This window comes from Myiozetetes cayanensis, unplaced genomic scaffold (genome assembly GCF_022539395.1).
Source record: "Myiozetetes cayanensis isolate MyiCay16 unplaced genomic scaffold, myiCay2020 scf21, whole genome shotgun sequence".
NCBI classification, from domain to species: Eukaryota; Metazoa; Chordata; class Aves; order Passeriformes; family Tyrannidae; genus Myiozetetes; species Myiozetetes cayanensis.
In genome coordinates this window covers 1,233,714-1,261,303 of record NW_026087423.1, presented here as the reverse complement: position 1 = coordinate 1,261,303, position 27,590 = coordinate 1,233,714, and the positions used below count along the sequence as shown (strand labels likewise).

Here is a 27,590-nt window from a genome sequence, read left to right as displayed (position 1 = left end):
TCCTCTGTGTGGGCTGAGCTGGTGGCCTGGGCAGAGGGACAGGGAATGTGTCCCCATGGGGACATCACCCTGGGTGGGCTCTGCAGCCAACCTGCCTGGAACGGGGATTGTCCATCCCACATCTGCAGAGGCAACCTGTGGCCAAGGTGGGATTTGGTCCCTGGTGCCAGCAGGAGACCTCAGGATGCCATGGGAGACACGTGTGGACCTCTGGGAGGTGTCCCCGTGCCCGTCCCAGTGTCTGTGGGCAGTATCACACACAGCTGAGTTGGTGGCAGCAGTGGTGGCTGATGACTCCCCACAGCCCCCCTGAGACAGGGTGCAGAGCTGGGATGAGTGACTTGTGTCACCTGTGATGGCTGTCCCGTGGTTCAGGGTCCCTGTGAAGCCAGCAGACCTTCCTGGTGCCACCTGTACCCCCTGGGAATGCCCCCAGCACCCAGCAGGGACAGCGGGGACAGACCCAGGTGCCCCCCTTGCTCTGGGGGTCTCGTTCCTCAGCGCTGCCCAGGGGACACAGGTCTCCCCACCCCCAGGGCTGATGAGAGCTGGGATCAACCCCCCAGGAGGAGCAGGGACTGGCAGAGCATCCTGCCGTGGCCACTCATTGTGGCCTCACACTGGGACATCCCCACCCCATCCAACCCACCCCAGAGAAGGAGGTGGTTGGAGACTGGCTGGCCCATCCCTGCATTAAAAACTGCCAAATATACAATTATCTTACAAAAGTAGAATTGTTTTTTTTATTCCTGGTCTTTACAGAAGGAGTGAAATGCGGGTGGGTGTTGGGGGGGTCCCTTTGCTGCAGGGGAGGCTCAGCCACCGGTGCCACCTCCGTGCCCGGCCAGGGCCACTCTCGACAGGACACGGTGTCGCCGGGGTCATCCAGCCCGGCTGGGACACACGAGGTCTGTCCCCAAGGCAGGGTGGGGACACACCCTGTCCTTGGCATCCCCACCATGCCCGGGATGGCACCACAGGGACAGTGCCCACCACACCCCGCTCCCCATCTCCTCCCCACACCAGTTCTCACCAGACCCCATCGGCCTTCTGGGATGTCCCCTGTGGGGACCTGGGCCACGGGGCCCTCCAACTGGGATGATGGGGGTCAGGTAGGGGGTGCCCTTAGCCCACAGGGAGCTGTTGATAAATGCTGGGTCTTTTGGGGTGGGTTTTCCAATCTCCAGATGGCTCTGGGTGGCTCTGGGTCATAGCCTGCCATGGAGTGATAGCTGTGGGTGAGCTGAGAACGGGCTGTACTCATCACACCCGTGGGCAGCAGGCTCCAACACTCCAGCACCCAAAAACCAGGGCTCAAAGGAGTGATTTGAGGAGCCCCTGGAGGGCTGGGTTCCCTGTGGACAGCTCTGCCCACTCTGGGCAAAGAGGACCCTCTGCCACTGCTGTCCCAGCACGTCCCTGTCCACACTGGGCTGCCCCCAGCAAGGTGGTGATGGATGGATGTCCTGCTCCCGCTGTGACAGGGCCATGTCCTTCATAAATACCTCCTCCAGCCTTTCCGTGGGGAAGGAAGAAGTGGATCCTGCAGGAAAACACCACCCCTGAACCCTCAGTCCTCGACCCTGGGGGTGGAGGCAGAGTCTCCAGTCTCCAACCCAAGCTGGGGCTCTGCAGGAAGGTGGTGGAGGGTCTCCCCCAAAGTTCCTGGGCGCTGGAACCTCCAGCCAGTTCCAAACCACAAGAACCACGAGTAAGAAAAACGAAAGCACCTGGTTCTTCCCCGGGGGGAGCGAGGCACCTGCCAGCCCCTACCACTTGAGGAAGTCCCGCACGTAACTCCATAGCTTGGTGATCCAGAGGTTGGCCCCCAGGTCAGTCAGGTACTGGATCTCGGGTGTCAGCATCTTGCGGCACAGCTTCTGGTGCTTCTTGTTGATCTTCTTCTTCAAGTTGTACCCCAGGATGGTCTTCTCCCCCAGGGGCTGCCAGGGCTGCATGGAGGACTCCTGGATGGCGCTGGCATCCACGGCGTGCCCCCCGTCGATGCAGATGCTCTTCATCTTCTCGTTCTCCCTCTGCAGCTCGGCCACGTCCTTGGCCATCCTCTCCCTCCCGTAGGCCTCCACCTTACGCCAGAAGGTGGCATTGAAGTAGCGGTAGAGCTTGGCGTCGATGAGGTTCCAGGCAGTCGCCTGCTCGTAGAGCTCGGGGGTCAGCCGGGACACGGTGGAGCCCTTGCGGGCGTTGAGCTTGAAGTAGAGGACATCCTCCAGCTGCCAGCACAGCAGGTCCTTCAGCAGCACCAGCGACTCGTCGAAGTACTCGAGCAACATGACGAGGTGGAAGCGGCGGTCGATCTCGCGGATGTGCTCCTCCACCAGCGGGCTGCCCGCGTCCATCGTGTTGTCGTAGCCGAAGTCGAAGAAGAGGAGGTTTTGGAGGTAGTGAGCGTTGAACCCGTTGGGGTCGTAGTAGTGCCGGGGGTCCCGCAGGAACTCGGCCAGCTTGTCCTCCCCCATTATCTTCCAGGTGAGGGGGATGACGGGCCCGAAGTAGTGGAAGGAGGACTCGAAGAGGTGGGCGGGGTCCCGCAGCACCGTCACGAAGGTGGTGTCGGGCGGCAGCAGCTCGCGCACCTCCTCGTAGTGGAAGCGCATGTGGTTGCAGATGATGTTGAAGCACCGGCCGGGCTGGTAGTGCTGCACTTGGCTGCGCTCGAAGAACGACGGGTAGTAGAAGTCGTTGCGGCCGTTGGGGAAGGCGAACTTCAGGTGATGCTTCTCCCCGAAGCGGAAGAGGATGTTGAGGATGGTGCTGCTGGCGGTCTTGTGGGTCTTCATGAACATGACGTTGAGCTTGGGCCGGCAGCTCCGTCCTGAGGGGCTCCCCGTGCCGTTGGACACCTCCAGAGCCCTGGCGGGGGACGGGCGGGAGGAGCAGGAGGAGGGGATGGGGATCCTGCGGGGACAAGAGACAGGACTGTGGTGAGGTGAGGGCGGCTCAGCCAGCGCGGCCCCACCACTGTGAAGGGTCCGGAACATTCTGTCCTGGAGGAGCTGGGTCTGGGGATGGGTGCTGGAAACAGGAATGGGTGCTGGACCTGGGAGTGGGTACTGGACCTGGGAACAGCTGCTGGAGATGGGTGCTCACCCCCAGCACCCCCAGGCTCCCCACTGGAGACAAGCCCCGCTTCGAGCAGAGCCCCTTCACCCCCAGCCATGTGCCCAGTGGGATCAGGGCACCCACCTGACTGGAAAGGGGGCAAAAGGGGAGGAAAGAAGTGGGGAAAGAAGAAGGGGGGGGAGGAATGCAGGGAGAGAAATGCCTGATATCAGATGCATCTCTGAGCCACCAAACCACCCTCATTCACCCTGGACAACTCGAGCCACTGAGGACGTGTTGTTGTGGTCAGCCCTCACCAGCACCAGAGCACCCTGAGCAGGAGGTCCACACCCTCCCCATGGGCATGGCTGTGGTGGTCCTGGTGCCAAGAAGTGCATCAGGGGAGCTTCCCATGGCTGTGACTCCACGGAGAGGACCTGATGACATTCTTATGGGGTCTGAGAGCTTTCAAGCCCTTATGGGATCCATGGAGGAGGTTGGGAACTCTCAAGGAAGAGGTCTGGGAGCTCTCAAGCCCTTGTAGGAGTCATGAACCCCTGGTGGGACCGAATGGAGGACCCAGCCCCCAGCAAAGAGGGAAACAGTTCCAGAGCCTGGCCCCACAGATGAGCTCACAGGCCCCAGGGGAGCATGGGAGGACATGAGGGGTGTTATCTGAGCTGCCCAGGACAAAGAACAGAGACCACAGTCTCGAGTGACTTTGGATGCCCTTAATGAACTCCTCAAGATGATCTTGATAACAATCCCATGCGACAGCACGACGGCACCGGTCGGCACAAGGGTTATGAGGCACGTGGATCTTGTTTATGACCTTGAGATAAATTTGATGACAGGAGTCATGGGAGCTGAGCTGCAGAGTTTCAGTAGTGAAAGAACCTAGGACTCGACTCCTATCTCCTCTCCTCTGCTCTGCTCTGCTCTCCTCTCCTCTCCTCCCCATCCTTCATCATCATCATGCCCACCCTCTCCCTTCTCTCCCCTCTTCCCTCTTCCTCTCTCTTTTCACCCAGGAGCAGTGAGTGCCCCCAAGATGAGCATCCCCAGCCCCCTGCAGAGTTGGGATCCACCTTCCCCCCCAACCTTGGGACAGGGCACAGCCTCCAGAGGGAAGGGGACATCTTGGTGTGAAGCCACCAGAGCCCAGAAAACCCCAGGACTGTCTCCAGCTGGGGGTTCCCGAGCTGTGGGGGGACGTGCAGGGGCCCCAGACTCACTCAGTCACGCTGACTTGCAGCGGGGGGCCAGCGTAGGAGTAGAGCAGCAACATGAAGCTGGTCAGGAGGGTCCCCAGGACCAGCCCCTTGCACATGGACCTCCAGGGCTTCCCATGGCACAGCATCCTGGTCACCTGCAGCAAGAAAGAAGCGACATTGGCAACTGGGGGGGGTGTGAAGAGACACTCATGCACCTCATGAGTGTGACAATTCCCGGAAAGCACTGGCTTCAGGTGCTGGCACAGCAGATCCATGGCCCAGGCCCAGCAGCTCTGCCTGCCTAGCTGACCTTTGCCTGCCTTGGAAAAACCCTGAGTGACTCCCAGGCCTCCTGGAGCAGTGGGAGAGGCTACAGGGCTGGGACTGGGAGAAGGGGGAGCTGGGCCACGGGCAGCCCAACGGCAGAGTGAGGATCCTCAGCCAGGACATCACCAGGAGCTTCCCAAGGGCGCTGGGATCCATTCTCCCAGAAAAACATCCAGGCTGGAGCAGGACCATGGACACACGTGTGTGCACACTGGACACACACACCAGAACACACACACCCGAGCACGTTCACGTGTATGTGCACACACGTACACACACAGATGCACTCATGAATCCCTGCCAAGGGCACAGACGTGCTCACACATGCACACACAGGGGCACACACACATCTGTGCGTGTTCACTCGTGTGCAGGCACACACAGATGCACACACAGACACACGGATGCACTCACAAATCCCCTCCAAGGGCACAGACAAGGTCACATGTACACACAGGGGCACACAGGGGGCACACGTCTGGGCATGTTAATGCATGTGCAGGCACACACAGACACACACAGGGGCACACATCTGTGCATGCTCATGTGTGTGCAGGCACACACAGACACACACATGGCCACAGGGGCACATCTCTGCATGTGCATGCACACACAAGGGCACACACCTGTGCATCCATGCATCCATGCATCCAGATACACACACAGACACACACGAACACACATGAATGCCCCCCCGGACACAGACACACACACACACACACACATGTGCACACTGCTGCACTCACGGGGCACACGGGCACCACAGCGCTCACGTGTGCTCACATGTGCACGAGGACACACACACACCAATGCATGTTCATACACACACATGTGCACACACATCAGTGCCTGCTCGTACACCCCTCAATGCATGTTCATACACACACAGCCCCCACCACAGGGCGCCCCTCCCCAGCACTCCCTCTGTCCCCCTCCCTCCGCCGCCACAGGCGGGACACGGAGGGTCACGGTCAGCTGTGACACCGCATTGCAGTAGGGCCGTCCCCTGCGGCAGGACACGGGGACACGGGGACACGCCACCTGCGACCGCGGCCCCCTCTGTGGGGGGCTGCGGGCTGAGCCCCCGCCCGGGAGCGCCCCGAGCTGGGGGCAGAGCCCCCCCGGCCCCGCACCCCCCATTAGCGGCGGGAGCAGCATCTCCGGACCGAGCTCCCGCTGCTCCCGCTGCTCCCGCGGTTCCGCATCGCTCCCGAACCCTTCGGCCAAAGCTGCCGCGCTCCCACCGAATAACACCCCCGAAACAACTCACCGACCCCCCCTCCCCGCCACACATCACCCCCTCAGCACCTCAAACCGCCGGCGGAAATTCCGGCGGGGCTAAATCCCGCCGGGAAGAGCCGCGGATCGCACGGCGACACATTCCACCCCCCGAGGCTCCCGCGGCGAAGCCCCCCCGCACCCCCCAGAGTTACCCGGAGCCCGGCGATCCCGGGGTGCCGCCGCTCCCGCCGCTCCCCTGCCCGGCCCCCCCGGGTCGGATCGCCTCGTGCTGCCGAGATTTCCAGCTCAATGAATAATGAATGGAAAATGCAACCGGAGCCCCGGGCTGCGGCCGGCACTGGGCACAGCGCCGCGGAAGGGGGAGAGCCGGGAGGAGGGCACGGGGGGTACCCCAAAAGCTCATCCACAGCCTCCCTCCCACCTTGCCCTGTAGCAGGGACCACTGGATCAGGCAGGGCTGGTGCATCCAGCCTCTTCCCGCGTGGTTTTCCAGGGAATTTGTGGTGTCAGTGCTGGGGGAGCAGATGGCTCTGGCCGTACCCCAAGATCACTGCGTGGGTGTCAGTGCCGGAGGGCTCCACGTGCCTGGGAGCAGCTGGAGTTTGGTTCTGCGCCGTGGCTGTGATCCCACCACAGTCACCACCCAGCACCACCTGGAAAAGCCACTGGAGAGAGCCGGGGAGGACACCCAGTTTTGTGGGTGCTGCCAGATGGGAGTTCAGAGCTGCACCCCGAGGATCACCAGCGCTGGCACCGATCCCATGGAAGTGAGTGAGACTGCACCATGAACCCCCGATGGGTTCCAATGGATCCCAGTCAGTCCAGATGGGTTCCAGTGGATCCTGATAGATCCCATTGGGACCCTGCCAGCCCCCCAGGTCCACACAGCACCCCATCCCAGTGCTCTGGAATGCCAAGGGGATGCCTCCCTCCACCCTTCCTGGCTCCCAGGGGTGGTTCTGGAAAACACTTTTCAGCCCAACCTCTCTATTTACTTTGCCTTCAATGAGCAGTTTAATTATTAATAAGCTGCTGAGGCAATGAACTCTTTCAGGGGAACATGGTGCACCAGGCATATTCCTGGGGCTCCCACGGGTGCAGGACGGCCGCGGCGCCAGTGGCTGAAATTCCCAGCTGGAGGACACGGCTGCACCGACCATCTCCTCACCAGTGACCCCCAGGCCAGGCCAGGCCAGGCCCCGCAGCTCTGCATCCCAATCTCAGTGTCCCAGTAGCTTCCCAGCTCCCCGGGGGCATCTCAGAACTTGCTTTGGGGTTTTCCCTATCGGATCCACTCTTTTTAGTCCCAAACCCCTATAATCTGCCATACACAAGGCATATCCACCTGCTGTTTGCTCCTCCTGATCCCACAAATCCATGTACACTCTGTTTTCGGCAGGCCCCGTTCCACACAGGCACGGTGCTTCCTAACCCCCTGTTCCCCTTGCACACTCTCATGGGTGCAAACATCCAGCCCCACACCCTCATCTCTGCCCCATACAGCTGCTTTCCAAGCATCTCAAGCTCCCCCCACCCAGCATCCCAAAACCCTCGAAACATCCCAACACCCTGTCAAGCATCCCTCTGCCCCCAAGCAACCCAACAATATCCCAAGGATCCTGCTGTCCCCTCCACCATCCTGCCACCCTTCAAGCACCCCACAAACTCCCAAGCATCCCCCTGTGCCTTCAGCATGCATCACCTTTTCCTCTGCCTGCGCCGCTGGCGCTGGGCTGTCCCTGTCCTGTCCTGGGCTGGCCGGGGTGCCGGGGGAGCGGGCGGCACGGGGCGGGGGTGCCGATGCTGCTCCGACATGGAATAAGCTCTTCCAGGGCAGCTCCCCGCAAACGCCGGCTTTTCCAAAGCCTCCCCACTCCACCGCGGTGCTTATGGCATCGCCTGGATCCCGGCCTCGGCTCGCCGGCCTGGGAAGGGGGAGAGGGAACGGAGAGGGAGAGGCTGGCGGAGGGATCGGGGGGTTCGGCCGGGCACTGCCCGGCTCCCCGGGGCCGGCCCTGGGTGCCCGCGGCCACCCCGAGCCGCCCGGCTCCCCACCCACTGCCGGGGCACAGAGGAGCCATTCAGCCCGCGCCGGGAACAACGGGGACGTTTGTCTCCATCTGCGCCCGCGGCCTCAACGGGGTCATTGTCCCCACGGGCCCCTGCGCCGGCCCCTCGGCTCGGCGCCACCGCCGGCCCCCGGCCCGGCTTGGCCCCACGCACCGGGTGACGATGGCCGTCCCCGGGCGGTGGCACCCACCTGTCGCCACCGGCCTCCTCCTCATCCCGCGGGGCAGCCCATGGTCTGGCTGTCACCTCCCGCAGCCCGAGCTCACCCGGCCGCCTGCTCCCCGGCGCGCCCTGGCCACGCACTGTGTGCTCCTCTTCATCCTCCCACGGCCCTCCCTCCCTGCGGCTGTATCTCCATGGTTTTATGGCCCTGATGGCGGCAATATTCCTGTGTCCCTGAGCTCAGCCCAGCAACTGCAGAGGCAGCGTGGTGTCACCAGCCTTTCCACCTTCCCCTGGTCACACTGGCTGAGCGGGTGCCCAGGGGCTGGGTGGGTGTCTGGGGGGGTCAGCAGGTGCCCCAGCTGCAACAGGAGGGCTCAGCCCCACCCCTGCTCCACCCCCCCCCCACACGTGCGTGGGTGGAAAAGCGGCCCTTGTTCTCCTGGATCCGGCCTTTGCTCTTCCTGCTGCCCTCAGATTCAAGTCTCTGCCACCAAAGGGGGGGAGGCCTTGGGTCCCCAAGTGAGGGGTGACCACACTGGCATCCAGCACCCCAGGGCACGCCTTGGCCATGTCCAGGACCCACCATCCCTGTCAGAGGGGTTTGGAGTTCAGGGCTCCTCCGCACAGGATCTAGGGGGGTCACCCTGCAGTGACTTGGCAGCTCTTGCCCCATCCTGCCCAGCATTGGCAGGACCAGTTCCCACCCCAGGGATAACCTGCGCAATCCCCCAGGAACGGGAAAATCCAGAATAGCTTCATCATCGTCATCGTATCATCATCACCATCACCATCATTGTCATCACAAGGGAAGGGATGAAGACAAGCGAGTTCAGTCAACGCTGGGCTGTGCCCACCCACCCTGGGAGAGGCAGAGGCTGGTGCCAGGGTGGGATCAGGATTCACCCTGGAACCAGTTGTGAGAGGGCAAGGAGTGGTCCCACCCCATCTCTGCAGGGCACCTCTCTAAATTCCAGGTTTCCCCCTCTTTGAAACGGGGTGCAAAGAGATTCCATGTTTCCCCCATTTTTGGGGATGAGTTTCCAGGTTTCCCCCTGTTTTTGGGGGATTGGTTATGAAGGATTTCCAGTTTCCCCCCTTTTTTGGAGATGGGTCACGAAGGGTTTCCAGGTTCTCCCTTTTTTGGGGGATGGGCTGTGAAGGGCTTTCAGATTTCTCCTGTTTTGAGGGATGGTTGGGAAAGGTTTCCAGCCAGAAGAGAACGGCAGTGGCTGGGACGCGGCAGCCCAACAACAGGTTGCTGGAGGCCTCAGGACAGATGTGACCGAGTTGGGAAGCCACAACACCCCATCTATCACATCCACGGGGTGTAACTCTCTCCTACATCCCATGGTGTGTAACCATCCCATGAGGACTCCACCACAGCCTCCCCCACCCCATCCCCAATCCCCCAGCCCAGGTTTTGGGGTACAAAGCAGGTACTCACACTGTGATCGCTGGAGCTGTGGATCCCGAGGGATGGGGTCAGGAGCCCAAGGAGAAGGTGGCACCACCGTGGTGTCACGCCCTGGCCAGGCCCTGGCAGACACTGATGGCAGAGTGTGGTGTCAGTGCCTTTATCACCAGAGAGGCTGTCACGACCGGAGTGGCCTGACTGGTTGGTGGCCACCCGGCCAGGGCCAGCGCCAGCCCTGCCCCGAGCCTGGAGCCGGTGCTGGGAGTGAGGGCTGGAATGGGTGTTGGGAGTGAGGGCTGGAATGGGTGTTGGGAGTGAGGACTGGAATGGGTGTTGGGAGTGAGGGCCGGGATGGGTGCTGGGAGTGAGGGCCGGGATGGGTGCTGGGAGTGAGGGCCGGGATGGGTGCTGGGAGTGAGGGCCGGGATGGGTGCTGGGGAGTAAAGGCCTGGAGCCACTGCTGGGAGTGAGGGCCTGGAGAGGGCGTTTGGGAGCAAGGGCCGGGAGGGACAGCCTGGAATGGCTGTTTGGGATCAAGGGCCTGGGGCTGGTGTTTGGGAGCGAGGACCTGGAGTGGGGTCTGGGGGCTCCCGGGCTTGGGGGAGCCTGAGGGGGAGCCCTGGCCCTGGGGGCACCCTAGGGTTCAATCCTCCTCTAAGAGAGGGGAAGAGGGAAAAAAAGAAAAAAAGGAAAATCCTTCCAACTCCTTGAAGTCGGAAAAAAAAAAAAAAGGGAAATAGAAAAAAAAAAGAAAAAAAATAAAAGGAGGGGAAAAAAGAGGGAGGAGGAAATGGGGGGAAAGGGGAAAAATAAAAATAAAAAAAGGATAAAACAGGAAAAAAATTAAAAAAAGAGGAAAAATAGGAAAGCCAAGGAGAACTAAGGAAAATGAAAAGGAGAAAAGGAAAGGGAAAAAAAGGTAAAAAAGGTGAGAAAAAAGGTAAAAAAGGGAAGAAAAATGGGGGACATCAAAGGGAAAAAAAGGGAAGAAAAATGGGGGACAACAAAGGGAAAAAAGGGAACACGAAGAGGGGGAAAAATGGGAAGAAAGTGGGGGAAAATGAAAATGGGGGAAAAAGGAAAAAAAGGAAAAAGGAAAATAAGGAAAAAAAGGAAAAAGGAAAAAATGAAAAAGAGGGAAAAAATGAAAAAGAGGGAAAAAAGGAGAAAGAGGAAAAAAAAGGGAAAAGAGGAAAAAAGGAAAAAAAAGAAAAAAGGGAAAAGAGGAAAAAAGGAAAAAAAAGAAAAAAGGGAAAAAAGGGGGAAAAAAAGGGAAAGCTAATTGCAAAAGGAAAAATCTAAAAAGCAAACAAAAACATTCAAAAAAGAAAGTAAAAATAAAAATAGAAATTATAAAGAAAAAAATCTAAGAAATGAAAATAAATCTAAATTCCACAAGCTGGGCACTTCCCACCATTCCCTCTCTGAGCTCCCTCACTGCTGGGAAATGTCACCCTCAGGACTGGCAGTGCTGCCGTGACCCCAAGGGCCACCCGTATCCCCTCACCAGTGCCAGAGGGTGTTCTCCAAAATCCCCGTGGGGTGACAGAGCCTTCCCCACACCCAGGGACAAAGGTGTCCCCATAAACCCCATGAGATACCACAGCACAGGAAAAGGTGTCCCCAAGGTGTTTTGGGAGGAAAATATGGGAGTGGGGGATGATGTTGCTGATGCCGGGAGTGTTGGCAGCCCTGGCATCGGCCCTGGCAGCTCCTCGTGCATCCTCAGCCCCACACACCCCCCAGAAGCAGGATGAGGAGCCTCCTCCGTGCCCAGGCAGAGGGAACAGACAACAAACAGCACCAGGAAAGCATCACCTTTATTTAAAAATAAAAATATAAGGGAATAGGGTTTTCTGTGTGGATACTGGGGAGCACTCTGGGCTCTGCACTCCTCTGCCCAAGGGAGCCTGGATCTGGCACCCAGGACTGTGCAAATAACGAACATTCCAGAGCCTGGAGCTCTCCTTGACCTCTTCCTCACACAGAGGCGGCTCCAGCATGGAGAGGACAGTCCTTGTGACGTGGATTCCATGGAGAGAGCCATGGGAGAGGCACAGCAGGAGGTGTATTTTCAGATGGGAAATGTTTCAATGCAGCATTTCTGTCCCAGGAGCAAAGCTGAGGGTTTTCCACCCAAAAGCAGCAGTGGAAAACCATCCTCCAGCTTCCCCCTGGGAGCCCCCAGCCCCATCATGCTCGTTGGGCCTTCTTGCTCTTCTTCTTCTCCTCCCTGAGGGCCGTGTCGTGGGCTTTCCTCTTCGCAGCCAATTTGTTGGCCTGTGGAGAGACCCCCAAGACCCCTGGTCAGAGTAGACCCACCTGCAGACCCTCAGTCCCACCAAACCTCCAGCTGTAGGTGGGGATGGATCCCACGGCACTGGGATCAGGTGCGGGACACAGAGCAGCCACAAGGCACGGGAGGGAGCACAAGGAGCTCTGCCCTGCCAAGGGGCAGCCTGGGGGTGCTGGGGAAGGGGCTGGTAGAGCCTCACCCCTGCCCTCACCACCTTCTCCAGGTACAGGGAGGGAGGAACAAGGAGATTTGGGAAGAGCCCATCCCGGGATGCCGGTGAGAGGTCCCGTCCCACAGGGCTCGTACCTCGCGGATTTTGCGCTTCTTGCCAAACATGATCTTTTTGTAGAGGTATTTCTCCCTCTTCTTCATCATCATGATGGCCAGGCGCTTCTCCTCGCTCTGCTGCTCCTGCTCCAGGCGCTGCTTGTCCTCCAACCTCACCTTCCCCGCTGTCACCTTCACAGGAAGCGCCTGCGGGGGACAGAGAGCTCAGGAACCGATCCCAGGAGCCCACCACCCCCATTTCCAGCCCACTCCCCCAGGGCCACGAACAGCCACAGCTCCCTCTGGACCTGAGCAGGTCCTAAGCGTGGGTGGGAGCTGCAGCTCATGAACATGGGGCCTGGAGCATCCCTGGAAATGTTCGAGGTCAAGTTGGACAGCGCTTGGAGCAACCTGGGCTAGTGGAAGGTGTCTCTGCCCATGGTGGGGGTGGAATGAAATGAGCTTTGAAGTCTCTCCCAGCCCAAACCACTCCAGGATTCTGTGAGTGCCCCAGCAGTCCCAGGACAAGAACACCCCACAGTGAGCAGAGAATCAGCAGGGGCAGTGCCCACCCGCCTCCTCCCAGGGCACCCACCTTGTTGCTCTGAGTCTTCTGCTCTTCCATCTTCTTTAATTTCATCTCCTCTTCCTTTTCAGACTCATCTTCCTCCTCCTCTTCTTTGTCATTGTCATCCTCCTCTTCCTCCTCCTCCTCTTCTTCCTCTTCCTCACTCTCCTCGTCTACAAGGAGAGACCGTGGTTACCCTTGAGAAGCCTCGGAGCAGGCGCTGGCACCGGCCCGGCTCCGAAACTCCTCCTTGGTTCCCATCACCTGGGTTCTCTCCCCGCTGCAGGGCCAGCAGCTTCAGCTTCTCCGGAGGGACGTAGTCGCCCTCCTGCTCCGTCACGAAGGGTGACAGGTGCGGGGGCAGCAGGACACCCGGGAAGTAATCGGCCACGGGCAGGCACAGCTTGGCATTGACCGAGTCAAACACCCACTGAGGCTGCAGGTAGTACCTGGGGGAGGCAGAGGGGACCCACCTCAGGCTCTGGAGCTCTGGGGACAGCTCTGGGGTGGCCCCCGTGGCCGTGCTGGGGACAGGCCCCGCCTCACCCACCTGCCAACCACCTGGTTCTCCACGCGGGGCCGGTCCACGATGTGGTGGGTGATGGAGGGGTCGGTGGAGTCGTAGGTGGCTCCAATGCACAGGGACTTGTCCCAGGAGACCTGGCCACCAAAGCTCCTGCCAGAAAAGCCCACCAAGGAGTCAGGCAGGTGGGTGGGATCCTCGGGATCACCTCACCCGTGGGACACTGGGCAGGGTGGCCCCAAAAGTCCCAGCAGAGGGGCTGTGGGAGGCCAGGGCTGCCCAGGGTGTCCCACCCGCCACGCACCGGATGACGAAGGCCAGAGGCTCCCGAGGCACCTCCCTGTTGAGGAAGAAGCGCAGCCCCTCAAACAGCTTCTTGTGCTTCTCCAGGGCCTCCTGCTCCTTCTTCTTGGCATCCATCTGCTCCGCTGTCTCCTGCTCGGAGCAAAGCCCTCAGCCTCCTCCCCAGCAGCCCCTGCCAAGCCCCCTCGGCAAGGGGGGTGTCTCAGGTGCTGTCCCCAGACTCACAGCACCTCGCTGGCCCTGCCAGCCTTTGCCTGGGCACAGGACAGGCAGGCATGAACCCCCCACCGGGCTCTTACCCCCTCCACTGGGAACTCGTCCATCTCCACCTCGTCCTCGTGGGTCGGGGCCACTACTCGGGCCAGGCTGGAGCTCAGAGCCGACAGTCTCTGCAGTGGGAGGAGATGGGAGTCACATCCAAGGGGTGGGAGAAATAGCAGTGCCATGCAGGAAAGGGATTTCTCAGAGCCAAAAGACCCAGGGACTGGGCAGAATTCAGCCTCCTCCACGGACAGACCCCAGCACAGGGCTCTGGAGGGTCCCCTGCCACACAGGGGGAGGCCGATGGAGCCCGGGGCCAAGCCCAGCTCCTCCCTACAGGGACCAGGAGTTTGGGATCAGCCCCCTCCACCCCTCAGTCCCATGGTGCCAGCAGTGTCCCTCACCTCCAGGTAGCTCTCTGAATCCATGGCATACTCCTTGCCCTCCGTGGGCTTCAGCTCAGCATCAGCCTGGCTGTCGATCTGGGGAGGAACAGAGGTGGGGAAGCAGCTCCCAAACCCAGAGACCCCAAATATCCCCCCCTGCACCACCCCAGGTGGTCCCAGCAGTGACCCCAGGGCCTCACCTTGGGGGGGTAGTGCAGGTTGAGGGAGTGGTAGAGGCGGAAGTTGACGAAGCCCAGGAGGGTGGTGTAGAACTCGGTGAAGGTGGCCATGACCCGGTAATCCACATCTGTGGGGTGCTGCAGGCACACAGGGAGGGGAGGACGTGTGGATAAAGGACCCTCTCTGTAGGGACAGGGGCCCATCCCATCCACATGGGGAGAAGGTCACAGAATATCCCAATTTAGGAAGGGACCCACCAGGATCATCCAGTCCAACCCCTGGCCCTGCACAGACACCCCAACAATCCCACCCTGTCCCTCAGAGCGTTGTCCAAACCCTCCTGGAGCTCTGGCAGCCTTGGGGCTGTGCCCACTGCCCTGGGGAGCCTGTTCAGTGCCAACCACCCTCTGGGGGAAGAACCTTTCCCTGAGATCCAACCTGAGCCTGCCCCCTTCACAAGTCAGGTCGCAGCCACTGCCAGACCCTGGGCAGGGATTGCTCCCCAGGCTGCTCTCAGGGTCCTGCTGCCACCCCTCCCTGCTTGGACACAGGGAGCACCTCACCCCATCATGGATGGGGACCTTGGGGCTTGGTCCAGGGACTTCAGCTCAGAGTGAGGAGTGCAGGGTGTGGCAGAGCTAGACAAGAGCAGGACAAGGAGGATGAGGACACAAGGAGTGGCTTCCCACTGCCAGAGGGCAAGGTTAGATGGGATACCGGGAATTATTCCCTGTGAGGGTGGGGAGGCCTTGGCCCAGGTTGCCCAGAGAAGCTGTGGCTGCCCCTGGATCCCTGGGAGTGTCCAGGGCCTAGGTTGGACAGGGCTTGGAGCAGCCTGGGCTGGTGGAAGGTGTCCCTGCCCATGGCAGGGGGTGGAATGAGATGACCCTCAAGGTCCCTTCCCACTCAAACCATTCCAGGATTTTATGATTTAAAACCACAGAGCCCCAACCCAACTGTGTCCAGCCCTGGAAATCCTGGGAGTGAGTGGAGAGGGCACTGCTGTGCCCGTGATCTCCTGCCTGCCAAGGCTCAGGGGGGCATATGGCTGTCCCAGCAGGGTGGCACCCACAGCCCCCCCTTGTCCTGCTGTGTAGGGACACAGCAGAATCTCCCTGGTCAAGGCTGCAGGATCTGACTCATCCCTTCCCTCTTTCCTGCAGGTTAATCTTTAATGGCTGGTAAAGGAGTGCATTAATAACTGAGGACGTGAGGAACTGGGGTGACTGGTACAGGCAGCCCCGGGGTTAAGAGAGGGATGTGTCCCCACACGCCCCCTGAGCTGGGCCCTGTGGGCTCACCACAGGCTGGGCACTGCCTCCTCTGCCTCAGGATGGACCCTCAGCCCCTCCCTGGGCACCGGATCCCACCGTGCCCCTCCCAGGCACTCACGTCGTGGGCGAAGGCGTAGGGGGTGATCCATGTGATGGGCTGGCCCAGCACCTCTGCCTGGTAGTAGATGCCCTTGATGGAGAGGAAGACCTGGCAGGACCAGAGGGAGGGCTCAGGGGGAGGAAGGCCATGAGGTTCCCACGTCTCTGTACTCGCTCCCCCTTCCCTTGGCTTGGTTGCTTCCTCCTCAGGGAGGATCAAACATCCTGGCGGGACACACACCCCAACGGCAGCTCCGGTGCGGCTGGGACAGTGCCCTCCCAGTACCCTCCCAGTGGCCTCCTGGTGCCCTCCCAGTGCCCAAACCCAGCACCCCCATGGCCCCTGGGCAGGGGGGCCTGTCCCTCTCCTTCCCCCACGCCCACCTTGCGCAGGGAGCGGGAGGCGATGACGTAGTTCTGGAATTCCACGGCCAGGCGCCGGCACAGCTGGATGGTCTGGACATGGCACTTTCCGGTGCGGGGGAAGGTGGAGAACAGGAAGCACATGGACAGGGCATCGTCCAGGTCCCGCAGGGCGTCGATGAATGTGGGGTACCTGTGTCCAGGAGGGAGGGAAGGGGGATCACAGCCGGCCCCGCTGTCCAGCAAAGGCTGCTGGGGCTGGGGGAGACCTCGGGAGAGAAAGGAACGGGAAACATGGAACATCCACCTGCACATCCCACCAGAGCTGGTCACAGAACCATGGAATGTCCTGAACTGGGGGGGACCCACCAGGATCATCCAGCCCAACCCCTGGCCCTGCACAGACACCCCAACAATCCCACCCTGTGCCCCAGAGGATCATCCAAACCCTCCTGCAGCTCTGGCAGCCTTGGGGCTGTGCCCACTGCCCTGGGGAGCCTGTTCAGTGCCAACCACCCTCTGGGGGAAGAACCTTGCCCTGAGATCCAACCTGAGCCTGCCCTGACACAGCTCCAGCCATTCCCTGGGGGGACCCACAGGGATGGGTGTCCCTCCTGGGCACTGAGGGGTCACAGCGAGGCAGCTCCTGGAGCTCCAGAGGACACGGCAGCACCTCGGAACACGAGGGGGTGTGGACAGGGCGCCCACAGGTTTTGAGCGTGGGGCATTCCAGCCTGGACCCCTGAGGATCAGTGTGCCCATGGCCTGTGGCACAGGACACTTCTCAGCACTGCTTCTCCCCTCACACCAGCACAGGGCGGTCCCAGGTACCACAGGGACAAGGAAGAGACCTGCCAGAGCCTGTTCCCTCCCTCCTCCCTGTGTCCCCTCCTTGCTCACTGTCACCAAAGCCATGGGCACGACTAACCCTCAACCAGCCCTCCCTCTGAGGAGAGCACTGTGCAGGGACAGGAGGGAGCCCCCAGTGTCCCCCTGGAGCCATCCAGGATGGCCAGGAGCTCCCTGCTCACTCCTCCAGCCCAGAGACACCCACTGACACCTACACCCCCAGAAAATACACAGGAGGTGGGCTCCCAAAGAGGGATGGATGTGGTGATGGAATCACAGAATCATGGAATGGTTTGTGTTGGAAGGGATCTTAAAGCCCATCCAGTCCCATCCCCTGCCATGGGCAGGGACACCTTCCACCAGCCCAGGCTGCTCCAAGCCCAGTCCAACCTGGCCTTGGACACTTTCAGGGATCCAGGGGCAGCCACAGCTTCTCTGGGCAACCTGGGCCAGGGCCTCACCACCCTCATAGCCAGCAATTCCTTCCCAATATTCCATCTATCCCTGTCCTCTGGCAATGGGAAGCCATTCCCTGTGTCCTGTCCCTCCATGCCTTGTCCCCAGTCCCTCTCCAGCTCTCCTGGAGCCCCTTTAGGCCCTGCAAGGGGCTCTCAGGTCTCCCTGGAGCCTTCTCTTCTCCAGGTGAACCCCCCAGCTGTCCCAGCCTGGCTCCAGAGCAGAGGGCTCCAGCCCTGGCAGCATCTCCGTGGCCTCCTCTGGCCTCTCTCCAGCAGCTCCACGTGCTCCCTGTGCTGGGGATCCCAGAGCTGGATACCCTGAGCTCCAGGTGGGCTCCACGTGGCTGTGCCAGGACTCTCCTCACCTCTCCTTCACGATGTGGTCGAGTTTGTAGGTGGGTTTGTTGTCCTTCAGCCGTTCCACGGTGCTCCACTCGCTCTTCCCGTACGCCTTGCGGAGCTTCCGCACGAACACCTGTGGGGATGGGGGAGTGGGAGCTCCTGGGAGCTCCTGGGTGCTCCAGGGCCAGCCCCAGCAGCCCCAGGGGTGGGACAATCACCTTGTATTCCCGGAATTTGTTGACGATGGGCTCATGGAGCAGGAATTTGATGTCCTTGAGCAGGTAGAAGGTCCTGGGGGCTGTGGAGCCCTTGTTCACCTTCTTCTTGTGCTTGGGCTCGTGGGGGTAGATCCCCTTGAGGATGCAGAGGCGCCTGGGGAGGGGACAGGGCTGGGACACAGCACCCCTGGGACATCCCAGGCTCTGTTCTTGGTGGGGGAGAACTCCCAAACTTGGCACCTGAAATCCTGGGACGCACCCCAGGACACTCGGGACAACCCACTCCTGCTCCCAAGGGACAGGGACACCCCAAGGGACACCCCCTGGAGGAGGTTCAGGGGGGCCCAGGGCTCCCCCCCCCCCCACAGGCTCCATTCCCCACTGCTGCCCCGGGAGGGGCCGGGGTGTTCCAGGGGTTCATCAAGGGGGTCCTGGGGGGAGCTCAGAAGGTTTGGGGTGCCGGTGGGGGTGTCCAGGAGGTCCGGAAGGGATTCAGGGTGTGTTCTGGGGCTTTGAGGTCCCGGGGGGCTCAGGAGGGGGGTGAGTTTGTGGGGTGTGGGGTCCCTGCACGGGGGGTTCGGGGGTCCCGGGCGCACCTGAAGTCGGGCAGGCTCAGCTGCAGCTTCTTCCGTGCCCGGTTGCGGGTGATGTAGTTGGTGGCGGCTCCGCGCTCGTACTGCGGGGACACGGGGGGAGAGCGGTGAGACCCCCGGGACCGGGGGGGAAACGGGACCACCCGGGGGGGGAGAGGGAGGGAAACGGGGCCCGGGGATGGGATGGGATGGGGGCTGAGAGGGACGGCCGGGCACGGACAGCGAGGGGGGCGAGCAGGGCAGCGGGCACCGACGGGAGGAGGGACAGGGATGGGACAGGGGCGGTGAGGGATGGGACAGGGATGGGTCAGGAATGGGACAGCGATGGGACAGGGATGGGACAGGGATAGGTCAGGGATGGGTCAGGGATGGGACAGGGATAGGTCAGGAATGGGACAGGGATGGGACAGGGATAGGTCAGGGATGGGACAGGGATGGGACAGGGATGGGACAGGGATGGGTCAGGAATGGGACAGGGATGGGACAGGGATGGGTCAGGGATGGGACAGGGATAGGTCAGGAATGGGACAGGGATGGGACAGGGATAGGTCAGGGATGGGTCAGGGATGGGACAGGGATAGGTCAGGGATGGGACAGGGGTGGGACGGGGATGGGACAGGGAAGGGACAGGGGCGGTCAGGGAAGGGACAGGGGCGGTCAGGGAAGGGACAGGGCGGTCAGGGAAGGGACAGGGGAGGTGAGGGATGGGACAGGGATGGGTCAGGGATGGGACAGGGATAGGTCAGGGATGGGACAGGGGTGGTCAGGGATGGGACAGGGGTGGTCAGGGGCGGTCAGGGATGGGACAGGGGCGGTCAGGGATGGTCAGGGATGGGACAGGGGCGGTCAGGGGCGGTCAGGGATGGGACAGGGGTGGTCAGGGGTGGGACAGGGCCGGGTCGGGACCGGGTCGGGTCCCGGTACCTTCTTCTTCTCCACCCCCCCCATGGCCCCGCCGCGCCACGCGCTGCCGCCGCCGCAGGACCCCGGGCCGCCCGCGCCGCGCCTGCGCGCACCGGAGCCCCCCGCGCCGGGCACGGGGACGGCGGGGACAGAACGAACACCGCGGGAGGAGCGAACGGAGCGAGCGGAGCGGGAGGAACGAGCGGAGCCAACAGAGCGAGCGGAGCGGGCGGCAGGACCGGGGCCGGTCAGGCGCGCGGCGGGCAGCCCAGAGCGCTGCGGCGAGGGGGCCTACGGCGCGGGGCATGCCGGGATATAGCGAGGCAGGCCGGTCCTCCCGTGCGGGGCGTGTCGGGATATGTCGCGATATACCGGGACACACCGGGGGGTCCCGCTCCCACCCCGCGGTCTCTACCCCAGCCCGGGGCTCCTGGCCTCCCCATAGCCCCGCGGCTGCGGCACTGCCCCCGAAGTCCCCACAGCCACCTCCCCGTGAGTCTGGAGGGGCCCGGGGGTTCACCCCCTCCCCCGGGGTCCCGCCGTGCCTGGGGTGCCGTGACCCCCGAACTGCCCCTCTCTCCCTCCCCCTCAGTGCTCAGGGGGTTTGAGGGCAGGGGTTCCCCACGCCGGTCCCTCCAGTCCAGCCTCTGGGGTTTTACCTTTTGGGGCTCGGGACCCCCCGGCTTTAGGGAGTTACTTTTTGGGGCTCCGCCCCCCACCCCCGGCTCTATGGTGGGGCTGATTAATCCTCGTTTTCTCAATTAAATCCCCGTTAGAAGCGAGCAGTGGATTCACGTTTTGAAAGGCAACCGGATTTGTGGGGGTTCATGCCTGTCTTTATTTTGGGCTGCTCGGGGCAGGGTGACCCGGGGCAGGGTGACCCGGCACAGCCCCCGTGATGTCCCCGTTCCTCCCCCCCGGCGCGTCCCAGCCAAAGTTCTGCCCCGTTTGTGCTGACTCGGCCCCGCCGTGCGGAAACGGCTCCCGCCCCACCTTCCCGTGCTGTCCCGGTCCCGCCCGGGCTCATCCTGCCGCTGCCGGGCGTGCGGCAGTGCCGTGTGCCCCCCGTGTCCCCCCGTCCCTCTCCAGCATGTGGCTGCTGCTCGTCCTGCTGCTGCCGCCCGCGGTCCTGCCCGCCCAGCCCTGCGGTGAGTGCGGCCCCGGGACCCCCGACCCGCCCGGGCGGGCAGAGCCGGGGTGACGAACCCCACCCTGGACACCGGCCCTGCTCCCCGGTCCCGGGGGCCTCGTGAAATCCCTCGGGGATGAACTTTCCAGGGCTCAGCTCCCCCATGAGTCCTGATTCCTGCGTTGCCCGGATTCCTGCCTTCCCTTGCCCGGAGCCAGTCCCTGCCCACCCCTCGGGGGTCCCACAGGGACACTGGGACAGGGGTGTCACTGAGGAGTGTCATGGGGGGTGCCTGGGGACAGGGGTGTCACAGAGCGGTGCCAGGGAGGGGGGCTGTGCCGGGCTCTCTCTGTGTTTCACATCACGGCTCTTCCTTTGTTTCTCCCTCTTTGTTTGTGGGAAATCTCGAGGTGTTGGGGTTTGAGGGGGCACACAGAGGGTGTTGGGTGCCGGGGCTCCATCCCCACGGAGCTGCGAGGGGCTGCAGACACCTCACCTGTGCTCCCTCCCCGGGGGTCGCGGGCAGAGCCCCCCCCGGGGCCGGCGGGGGCCGTGCGGGCGCTGAGTGCGCGGCTGCTGGGGCTGGCGGGGGACCCCACGCGGGACCCCGACCCTGCCGTGTACCTGGGGCTGCGCCTGGGCCGGGAGCACGACCTGCAGCAGGAACAGCGCTACCTGGAGAGGCTGCACCGCGCCTTCCAGCACCCCTACGGCAGGTGGGACATGAGGGGGACACCGGCACCCCCACAGGGACACCGGGGCTCCCCACAGGCCTTTGGGGATGCCCCTGTCCCATACACTGACCCTAAGTCCCCGCAGGAGCGTGCAGGCCCGTGGCTACCCTGAGCAGGATGCTGAGCTCAGCATGTACGTGGGGGTGTCCTGGGGGACAAGGGGTGCCCTCAGGGCAAGGTGACAGCCCCGGTGGTGTCATGGGAGGTGCCCCGAGGGCAGGGTGACACGACCAGCAGGGTCCCGGGAGCCCTGGGACAGGGTGACACCCCCGGTGGTGTGCTGGGAGGTCCCCGATGCCTTGCAGGGGCACGGAGCGGCCGCAGACGGGGCGGCTGGCGCTGTACCTGCTGGGGCTGAGGGCCACCTGTCCCCCACCCAAACCCCACCGGGCGCTGGTGACGTGGCTCAAGTACTACCTGGAAGAGGACTGGAGGGGTGAGTGTCCCCACGGGGTGACCACCCACCTGGGCACCCACAGGGTGGGACCTCGCTCACCCCCAGTGACACCCTCCTTGTCCCCAGGCTCCCAGCGGCACGGCCGCCCCCTCACCAGTCACTACCAGTACGGGCTGGGCGTGCTGGCGCTGTGTGTGCACCACAAGCGGGTGCGGGAGGAGGTGATCCGCCGGCTCCTGGCGGCACAGCACCATGGCCGGCTCGGGCACAGCGCCGTGGGTAAGGCCCGTGGGCACGGGGTGGGCACCGGCGGGGGGTGAGCCCGGGTGACCCCACGGTGTCCCTGCAGACACAGAGGCCGTGCTGGCACTGGCCCTCACCTGCCTGGAGCGCAGGAGGCTGGTGGGGGCCGGGCTGGCGGCCGAGCTCCGGGCCACCGTGCACAGGGTGAGCAGGAGCATGGCCCAGGCTCAGGGACCCGACGGCATCATCGGCAACATCTACAGCACCCCCTGGGCCCTGCAGGTGGGTGTCACCTGAGGGGACTTCTGGGATGGGAGCAGGAATGGGCAAGGGGAGGTGGGACTGCAGGGGCTGATGTGTGTGCTGATGTGGGTGCAGGTACAGGTGTGGGTGCAGATGTGGGTGTAGATGAAGATTCGGGTGCAGAAGTGGGTGCAGGTGCAGACGTGGATGTAGATACAGGTGTGGGTGTAGATGCAGGTGCAGATTTGGGTGCAGATGTGGGTGTGGGCACAGGAGCAGATATGGGTGTAGGTGCAGATGGGTGTGAGGGTGTAGAAAGGTGCAGATGTGGGGTGTAGATGCAGGTGCAGATTTGGGTGCAGATGTGGGTGTGGGCACAGGAGCAGATATGGGTGTAGGTGCAGATGGGTGTGAGGGTGTAGAAAGGTGCAGATGTGGGGTGTGGGTGCAGGTACAGATGCAGATGGTGGTGCCTGGGCAGAGGCAGCTGCCCCAGGGCAGGTGATGCTCAGCCCTCCAGTGCCCAGGTACCCAACCACCTCCCTCCTCACTGCCCCACCACCTCCCTCCTGCTCCAGGTGTTCCTGGCCACAGGCATGTGCCACACGGAGCCAGCGTACAGCCGGGCCATGGCTGCGCTGCTGGAGAACCTGGACGCCTTCGGCACAGCCGCCACCATGGCCCAGGTGCTGCCGGTGCTGCACGGCCACTCCTACCTGGACATCGCCTCCATGAGCTGCCAGGAGGAGCTGGGTACGAGCCGGGGGCAGCCAGGACGGGGTTGGCACTGGTGCCACTGCGGTGGTGGCCGGGTGTCCATCAACGCCACGGTGGCTTCTCACAGACACACTGACACCCCTCGACATGGAGCCCCTGGCTGAGGTGCCGGGGAACAAGACGGTGCGGCTGGTGGTGGAGTGTGCCCAGCCCTGGTGTTTCGACCTGCAGCTCTATGACCGGCAGGTGTCCACGCCCGCCGCCGCCTCTCTGCTGGATGTGCTCTGGGCAGCCAGTGCACAGGATCCCCACTTCACGTATGTGGCTCACCTCGGGTCCCCTGGGGTGGCCACATGTCCTGCGCCCACGCCACGGGCTCACCCTGGTTCCCACCGCCCGGCTCCCCTGGGAGCTGCCCTGTCCCCCTGCCAGCAGTGCCAGGGCTGGGCACTCACCCCCTCACTGCCCTCTGCCACCCCCCAGGTTTGACACCCAGGACACCTCCCAGGGCCCCTACCTGAACCAGGTGCTGGGGCTGGAGGCCCGGCAGGAGAAGCGGAACTACTGGCAGCTCCTGACAGCCCCCAGCACACCCCTGCTGACGAGTGAGTGATGGGTGGGGGTGCCTAGGGAGGCAGTGGGGGTCCCAGGCAGTCCCCACGGCCCCTGGGGCCCCCAGTCTCACCTGGGGTCACTGTCCCTTCCTCTGCAGGTATCGCCGACTACATTCCCCGCGATGGGGAGACCCTCATCCTGCGCCTCAGCGAGTGGTAGAGGGTGGGAAGAGATGGCAATGAAACCTCCACTGTGGGCACAGGACCTGCTTCCTGTCTCCTGCTTTCCAGGGGCCAGCACCCCAAATCTGCCGGGGGGGAGGAGGAAGAGGAGGGGGACACCATGTGCCTTGTCCTACGGGAGCTGTTGGATGGGAGCACCCGGACTGGCAGCTCCTCTGGTCCTGGTGCCTCTCAGGGATGGGGCAGGCAGGTGCTGGGAGCACGGTTTTAGGGCGTCCAAAGCATTTTTGGGATATGCAAAGATTTGGGGAGGCCGAGTCAGCGCTCCTCATCCTCAGAAAGCCGCCAGCTGGGATCACCCTCCTCTGTAACGCCTTGGGGTGTTACAGACCCCCCGCCCCACTGAGACCCCAGGTCCCCCCAGTGCCACACTCAGCGCGAGGGGCACCCCCGGGGTTTAACCCAAGCACCCAGATCACGGCAGGGCAGCGGCAGCGAGCGGGGCCGGGGCCGGTGTCGGGCGGTGTCGGGGCCGGGGCCAGGGGCGGTGTCGGGGCCGGGGCCGGGGGCGGTGTCGGGGTCGGGGCGGTGTCGGGGCCGGGGCCGGGGGTGTCGCCGCGGTTCGGGCTCAGGGGCGATGCCGGTGACGCTCCCGGGCGGGCGGGGCTGAGGGAGCGATGGCGGTCGCTCCGTGAGGGCGGCGGGGGCTGTGGCGGGGCCCGGGAGGCCGCTGTGCTGTCCCGGCGGGGCCGAGGGTCCCCGGCGGGCCCCGCCGCTCCGGGCGGGTCGCTGGGCGTGCCCGCGGTCCCCCCGTGCCCCCAACCCCGCCCGGCCGCCGTGACGCGCGGGGCCCTCACGGGGAGGAGCCTCCGCCCTCCGCTCCCGCCATCACCAAACTTCGCGCTGGTTCCCGGCCGCCGCCGCCTCCTCCTCCCGGCACATGGCCCCGGCCCCGCGGGGCTGAGCTCCGCCACCGCCCGCGGGCGCGGGGACACCGCCGGCAGCGACACCGCCGGCAGCGACACCGCCACCGCCGGAGCGAGCGGTCCCTGCTGCCCGGGCGCGGCGGCTCTCGGCGCGGCGCGGGAGGACGGGGCAGAGCGGCGAGGGGCGGCCGGAGGCGGCGGGGCCGGTGCCCATGTGCCCGCGGTCGCGGCGGGGCGATGAGGCCGCGATGAGCACGGCGGGCGAGGGGACCCTGCGGCCCTGGAAGCCCGACCCGGGGCAGGCGGACGGGGGGCGGCCGCCCCCGCCGGGCCCGGCGCTGCCGCTGACCCTGAGCGTGCTGGCCTGGCTGGGCACCGGCACCACCATGGCCGGCCTCAACAAGTGGATCTTCGCGGCGCACGGGTTCCGCTACCCGCTGCTGCTCTCCTCGCTGCACATGCTGTCGGGGGTGGCCGTGGGGTACCCGCTGGGCTGGGCGCGGGGTGCCCGCTGCCCGCGGCCCCGCGCCCGCATCTACCTGCTCAGCCTCACCTTCTGCTCCAGCGTGGCCCTGGGCAACCTGGGCCTGAGCTACGTGCAGCTGGACGTGGCGCAGGCCGTGGCCACCACCACGCCGCTGGTGACGCTGGTGCTGGGGGTGCTGGGGGGCCGGCGGCCGCACCCGCTGCAGTGCTGGGCCATGGGCCCGGTGTGTGCCGGGGCCGCCTGCAGCATCGCCGGCGGGCTCCGCTTCTCCCAGCCCGGCTGCGGCTTCCTGCTGGCCGCCACCGTGCTCCGCGCCCTCAAGTCCATCCAGCAGAGTAAGTGCCACCTGTCCCTGTCGCTGTCCTGCATGTGCGTCCTCCTCTGGCGCGGCCCCTGGGGCGCGGGGTGGGGGCTGGTGGCACCCCAGTGTCACCGTGGGGCTGGGGACGCTCCCTGCTCGCTCGTGCTGCCCACCCTGTACTGGATGTCATCCTGGTGTCACCCTAGCCCCAGTGCCACCCCAGCCCCACCCCGTCACTGGCGTCACCCCGGTGGCCTCCCGTGCTGGTGACACTCCCTGCCCACCCTGGCCCCAGTGCCACTCCACTGTCACCCCAGCCCTGGTGGCACTCTGGCCTCCACTGTCATCCCCTGCCCCAGTGCCAGTCCCATGCCATCCAAGTCCCAGTGCCACGTGCTGTCCTCCTTGGCCTTGGTGCCACCCTACTGTCACCCCAGTGACATCCCTTGCCCACTCTGTCCCTGGTGTCACCCCAGTGCTGCTCCAGTGACACCCTTGCCCCCTTGGGGCTGTGTCATGTTCCTGGCCCTGAGGTGATGTGACCTCAGTTTGACCTCAGTGATGACACCATTGGTGTCCCTGTGGTGTCCCCTGGCACTGTCCCATGTCCTGGGGCTGTGGGGGCCACAGGGACACCCAGCCTGCCCTGTTCCCATGGGCTCTCTGCCAGCGCTGTGGGCTCTGGACCCCTCTGAGTCCCCCATTCCCAGGGACTCTCCGGTGCCACCCGGGCCACGGTGTCCTTGGCAAGTGGCAGTGAGGAGCCAGCCAGGATGCTTTTGGCTGGGATGGGAGTGTTTCCTCTGGAGCCTGTGACTCAGGGCACTGCAGGGACGGGCTCTGCTGTGGGGCCCTGTGCCCTCCCTGAGGTCCCCGTGGCTGTACCGAGGTGCTGTGGCCCCCCAAGGGACACCCCTGCCCATCGTGCCACTGCCGTGTCCCCTTGTCACCCCCATGGGACATGGACTGTGGCCCTGGGGAGCCTGGGGGCTGTTCTGTCCCCCATGGACACAGCACTGCCCCCTGTGCATGCCTGTGTGTGGCAGCCAACTCTGTCGTGCCTGCTGTCCCCACTGTCCCCGGATGACCCGGAGGGGGGACGTGGGGACAAATGCTTCAAAACAGGCTGGGGAAGCTGCCCTGTCCAACCTTGTCCTGTGGCACCCTGACCCCCAAACCAGGACATCCCTGAACACAGACACTGTCGGAACCAGGGTACCCCCTAAAACCAGGGAATCCCAAAAATGGGGGAGTTCTGAGCTGGGGTGTCTCCTGAACCAGGGCACCTCCAAACCAGGGAATGCTCAAAGTGGGGGACACTCCCCAAGGCAGGGGAGCCCCTGCCTACAGAAGAGACTGTCCCCTCCATTTCCCCTTTCCCAGTGACATTTGGGATTTCTTAAGCACTTGGGCAGCGAGCAGGGACCCACATTGGTGGGTGTTCCCATCTGGGTGTCCCTGTGGGTTCTGGGTGTTCCCCCTGGCTTAGTGCCTCTGTAGATGCTGGGTGGGTGCCGCTGCAGGTGCCGGGTGTCCCCCTGAGTTGTCCCATGCGTCCCCCTGACTGTCCCCTGTCCCCCCAGGTGTGCTGCTGCAGGAGGACCATCTGGACGCGCTGTCCCTGCTCGGCCTGACGTCCCTGCCCAGCTTCGTGCTGCTGTTCGGGGCGGCCGTGGCGCTGGAGCTGGGCCCCTCGTGGCAAGGCGTGCTGCGCCCCGACGCCGCGCTCTGGGGCTGCGTCCTGCTCAGCTGCCTGGGCTCCGTCCTCTACAACCTGGCCACGTCCTGCCTGCTGTCCCTCACCTCCGCCCTCACGCTGCACCTCCTGGGCAGCCTCACCGTGGTGGGCAACCTGCTGCTGTCCCGCCTGCTGTTCGGCACGCGGCTGGGCGCGCTGGGCTACGCCGGCGTGGCGCTGACGCTGGCGGGGATGGTGCTGTACCACCAGCCCCAGCTCCTGGCCGCGCGCTGGCCCCTGCGGGCGCCGCGGCAGCACCCGCACCGCGAGTAGGGCTCGGAGGGTGGAGCGAGGGGGGCTCTGTGTGAGGGCAGGGGCGCTGGGGAGCTCGGCTCAGCGAGCACGTGTGTGTGCTGAGGGGTGCGGTGCTGGGCACATGTGTGCGCCAGTGTGTGTGACACTGCACGTGTGTGCGCCAGTGCGTGTGACAGTCTGTACATGTGGGTGCCAGTGCGTGTGACACTGCACATGGGTGTGCTCCAGTGCGTGACACTGCACGTGTGGGTGCCAGTGCATGTGACACTGCACGTGTGTGTGCCAGTGCGTGACACTGCACGTGT

General features: G+C 63.7%; 4 protein-coding genes across 9 annotated transcripts; 2 read left to right on the top strand and 2 right to left on the bottom strand.

The window, feature by feature from the left end:
- Positions 1–726: 726 nt before the first annotated feature.
- On the bottom strand, positions 727–8,367 carry GAL3ST1 (galactose-3-O-sulfotransferase 1). 6 transcript variants are annotated; one of them, XM_050318294.1, is made up of 4 exons: positions 8,107–8,278; positions 7,549–7,771; positions 4,299–4,432; positions 728–2,919 (listed from the first exon to the last, which is right to left on the bottom strand). In XM_050318294.1, the coding sequence occupies exons 3-4, from the start codon at positions 4,421–4,423 to the stop codon at positions 1,770–1,772; spliced, it is 1,275 nt and encodes a 424-aa protein (XP_050174251.1). In that variant the 5' UTR covers positions 4,424–4,432; positions 7,549–7,771; positions 8,107–8,278; the 3' UTR covers positions 728–1,769. The 6 variants fall into 6 exon arrangements, with proteins under 6 accessions (XP_050174247.1, XP_050174251.1, XP_050174248.1 ...); XM_050318290.1 differs by lacking the exons at positions 7,549–7,771; positions 8,107–8,278 and adding an exon at positions 6,268–6,327 and having other exon boundaries at positions 727–2,919; XM_050318291.1 differs by lacking the exon at positions 7,549–7,771 and having other exon boundaries at positions 8,107–8,367.
- Positions 8,368–11,297: 2,930 nt separating this feature from the next.
- Positions 11,298–19,446, bottom strand: PES1 (pescadillo ribosomal biogenesis factor 1). Its single transcript, XM_050318285.1, has 15 exons — positions 19,400–19,446; positions 18,479–18,558; positions 17,883–18,036; positions 17,688–17,797; positions 16,037–16,208; positions 15,672–15,761; positions 14,300–14,416; positions 14,118–14,195; positions 13,752–13,841; positions 13,454–13,584; positions 13,177–13,302; positions 12,891–13,075; positions 12,654–12,799; positions 12,098–12,265; positions 11,298–11,775 (listed from the first exon to the last, which is right to left on the bottom strand). The coding sequence occupies exons 1-15, from the start codon at positions 19,421–19,423 to the stop codon at positions 11,689–11,691; spliced, it is 1,758 nt and encodes a 585-aa protein (XP_050174242.1). The 5' UTR covers positions 19,424–19,446; the 3' UTR covers positions 11,298–11,688.
- A 537-nt stretch (positions 19,447–19,983) lies between these two features.
- Positions 19,984–23,660, top strand: TCN2 (transcobalamin 2). Its single transcript, XM_050318320.1, has 9 exons — positions 19,984–20,526; positions 21,034–21,278; positions 21,557–21,677; positions 21,765–21,917; positions 21,988–22,163; positions 22,703–22,877; positions 22,969–23,158; positions 23,325–23,446; positions 23,554–23,660. Exons 1-9 carry the CDS (start codon positions 20,277–20,279, stop codon positions 23,613–23,615), a joined length of 1,494 nt encoding a protein of 497 aa, XP_050174277.1. The 5' UTR covers positions 19,984–20,276; the 3' UTR covers positions 23,616–23,660.
- A 674-nt stretch (positions 23,661–24,334) lies between these two features.
- Positions 24,335–27,571, top strand: SLC35E4 (solute carrier family 35 member E4). Its single transcript, XM_050318307.1, has 2 exons — positions 24,335–25,326; positions 26,876–27,571. Exons 1-2 carry the CDS (start codon positions 24,717–24,719, stop codon positions 27,301–27,303), a joined length of 1,038 nt encoding a protein of 345 aa, XP_050174264.1. The 5' UTR covers positions 24,335–24,716; the 3' UTR covers positions 27,304–27,571.
- Positions 27,572–27,590: the final 19 nt, after the last annotated feature.